This window comes from Microchirus variegatus (genome assembly GCF_963457635.1).
Source record: "Microchirus variegatus genome assembly, chromosome: 13".
NCBI classification, from domain to species: Eukaryota; Metazoa; Chordata; class Actinopteri; order Pleuronectiformes; family Soleidae; genus Microchirus; species Microchirus variegatus.
Genome location: NC_139814.1, coordinates 28,176,346 through 28,178,716, shown reverse-complemented (window position 1 = coordinate 28,178,716; position 2,371 = coordinate 28,176,346). Strand labels below are relative to the sequence as shown.

The window sequence follows — 2,371 nt, the reverse complement described above, 5'->3', positions numbered from 1 at the left end:
CAGACAAGTGTTATGGACAACTGAGGACAATAGTCCCTTTACAGACAGCAGCGGGACATGCTGCGTCCTCACCTGTGATGTAGGACAGTCTGAAGCCTTTTCCCGTCAGAACGTCGTCAGAGTGGAAGTGGATCCAGACGTGGTCCTGAGAGGAGATGTAAGGAGGAGGCAGGGAGGAGCCACACACCCTCAGCCCGTCCAGACTCCTGTAGCTGCTGATGGACATCCAGTCTGAGGAGCAGCGGTGAGAGCCCTGAAGGTCAAAGTCCTGGAAACTGGAGCGAGGACAGAGACACAGCGCCTACATTAGCTCCTACAGGTGTAGATGTGACGGTGGTGATGTGTGCAGTAATGACTCCACGTGTCACCTGATGGTGACGGTGTCTCCAGGACGAGCTCTGATGTTCCAGCTGCAGTTCAGTCTGCCAGGATACTGGAAGGGCCAACCAGGACTGGTGATGATACCACTGGACGCTCTGAGGAGCTCAGCAACATCACTGCAGGCTACAGGGGGACAGACAGGGGGACAGACAGGGGGACAGACAGGGGGACAGACAGGGGGACAGACAGGGGGACAGACAGAGGGACAGACAGGGGGACAGAGAGTGAGACACTCTGTTTCCTGTCGGACCACCATCATGTCTCTGTGACGTGAGGTCGTGAACTTACCGGTGGAGATTCCCGACACGTAGACGTTGTCGCTCATCTGAGGTGCAGCAATGCATCCTGGGAAAGCATGAGAGCACAAACGGTGAGCAGGTGAAAACAGCTGAGTTCTAAATTCAACTCCGTTTGTTTTCAGTCACGTTGTTTTCTACGTGAATCATTTAAAACATTTGTTCACAGAATGATTCAGTACTTCAGACTCTGACCCTGAAATACATCCGAACGTCTGACACAAAGTCATTCATATTAATATTTAGTATAAATATTAGAATTACATAAACTCTAAAAAACAAACCTTTAAAATATATTAATAAAACAGAGTTCCATATATCACATTCAGATAATGACGTCTCTTTATAAACAAACCTTAATGTATTCAAAGTTTAACTCGTTTCCCTTTAAAAACAAACGTTAGCATTAGCATCTTCGGCTCACCTGACAGAACAAGCAGGTTGATGACGTAGACTGACGTCGAGGCCATGGTGATGATGCCTGATGACGTCACAGCTGCATGTTGATGACCACAACTGTGAAATGTGAACGTAACAAAAAAAAAAAAGCGACCCGAGACCAGCCGGTTAGCCTAGCATCTGCTAACTGTCCTGCTAACAGAGCTGCTCACACAACAAAGACATCGGACTCCTGCGAGTTAACAGCTAACAGCTAACGCTAGCTCTGCGGACGGAGAGTCCCGGGCTGCGCGGTGTGGACACGGAGACACATGTCCGGGGACAAAACACGGGACATTTGTTCAGTTAACACCGCGGGCGACAACAGCAGGCATACGGCTTACTGCGCTATTAGCTCGGATGCTAACCCGTCCATACACGTAAACAGAGCGGAGGCTAACAGCCGGAGCTAATGTCAATAACACTGTGCGCTTAGCTGGGACATGCTAACAGCAGTGAGCTACACTGTCCTCCCGCTGCCCAGAGGACACCGAGGACACCGAGGACACCGGGTTAATGGACGCCGAGCCCGAGAGACCGAGGAGAGGACATCTGTTAGCTTAGCTGTGAGCTAATGTTAGCTCCTCCGCGTCGAGCTGAACAACAACAGAGAGAGAGAGGCAGAGAGACACACACAGGCAAAGAGAGAGAGTGACGTCATGAACACGTGACGAGCTTTTCTTTAATCCACCAACAAAAACAACGGGTTTTGACTTTTTTCATTCAGAACTTTTTTTTTAAAGAAATGTTTGAATATATAATTATAAAATATCGATTATATGATTCATACTTAATATTATAAAAATATTATAATATTATTATAATAATTACAGGAGATCCAGGGAAATAAACCCACAACCTTCCAAATGAAGGACAACTCACCGCTCCACTGAGCCACTGTGACTCTGATACGTCAGGAACTTTAAGACTGAAGTAATACTATAAAAAGTGACATTTTCTGGTCACATACTTGTACTTTAACTCAAGTCAATCACTTTAAAGTAGCACAATATTACATGTGTTTGTGTGTTAGCTGCTGGCTAACTTTAGCATTTACCAGAGTTTATTTTGAGGAATCAGCTGATGCTGAAGTGTGAAGAGCTAATGCTAAGCTAACTGTTGATGTGTGAACATGTGTCTGTGCAGATGTCCTCACACAAAGACACAGCAGGGACAATGGGAGGACAGCAGATGTCCTCCCATTGTCCCTGCTGTGGCTTTGTTCGTCCACAGACACAGATGCACACACACACACA

The 2,371-nt window shown here is 46.9% G+C and overlaps 1 protein-coding gene across 1 annotated transcript in view; it reads right to left on the bottom strand.

The window, feature by feature from the left end:
- The window catches only part of lrp12 (low density lipoprotein receptor-related protein 12), a 7,613-nt gene extending 5,905 nt beyond the window's left edge, over window positions 1–1,708 (bottom strand). Inside the window, exons 1-4 of the mRNA XM_083900335.1 lie at window positions 1,102–1,708; window positions 670–726; window positions 369–504; window positions 73–275 (exon numbers count right to left, since the gene is read on the bottom strand). Of these exons, the coding sequence (XP_083756461.1) occupies window positions 73–275; window positions 369–504; window positions 670–726; window positions 1,102–1,147 (442 nt within the window). The 5' untranslated portion in view covers window positions 1,148–1,708. The remainder of the gene's footprint in view (window positions 1–72; window positions 276–368; window positions 505–669; window positions 727–1,101) is intronic.
- Window positions 1,709–2,371: the final 663 nt, after the last annotated feature.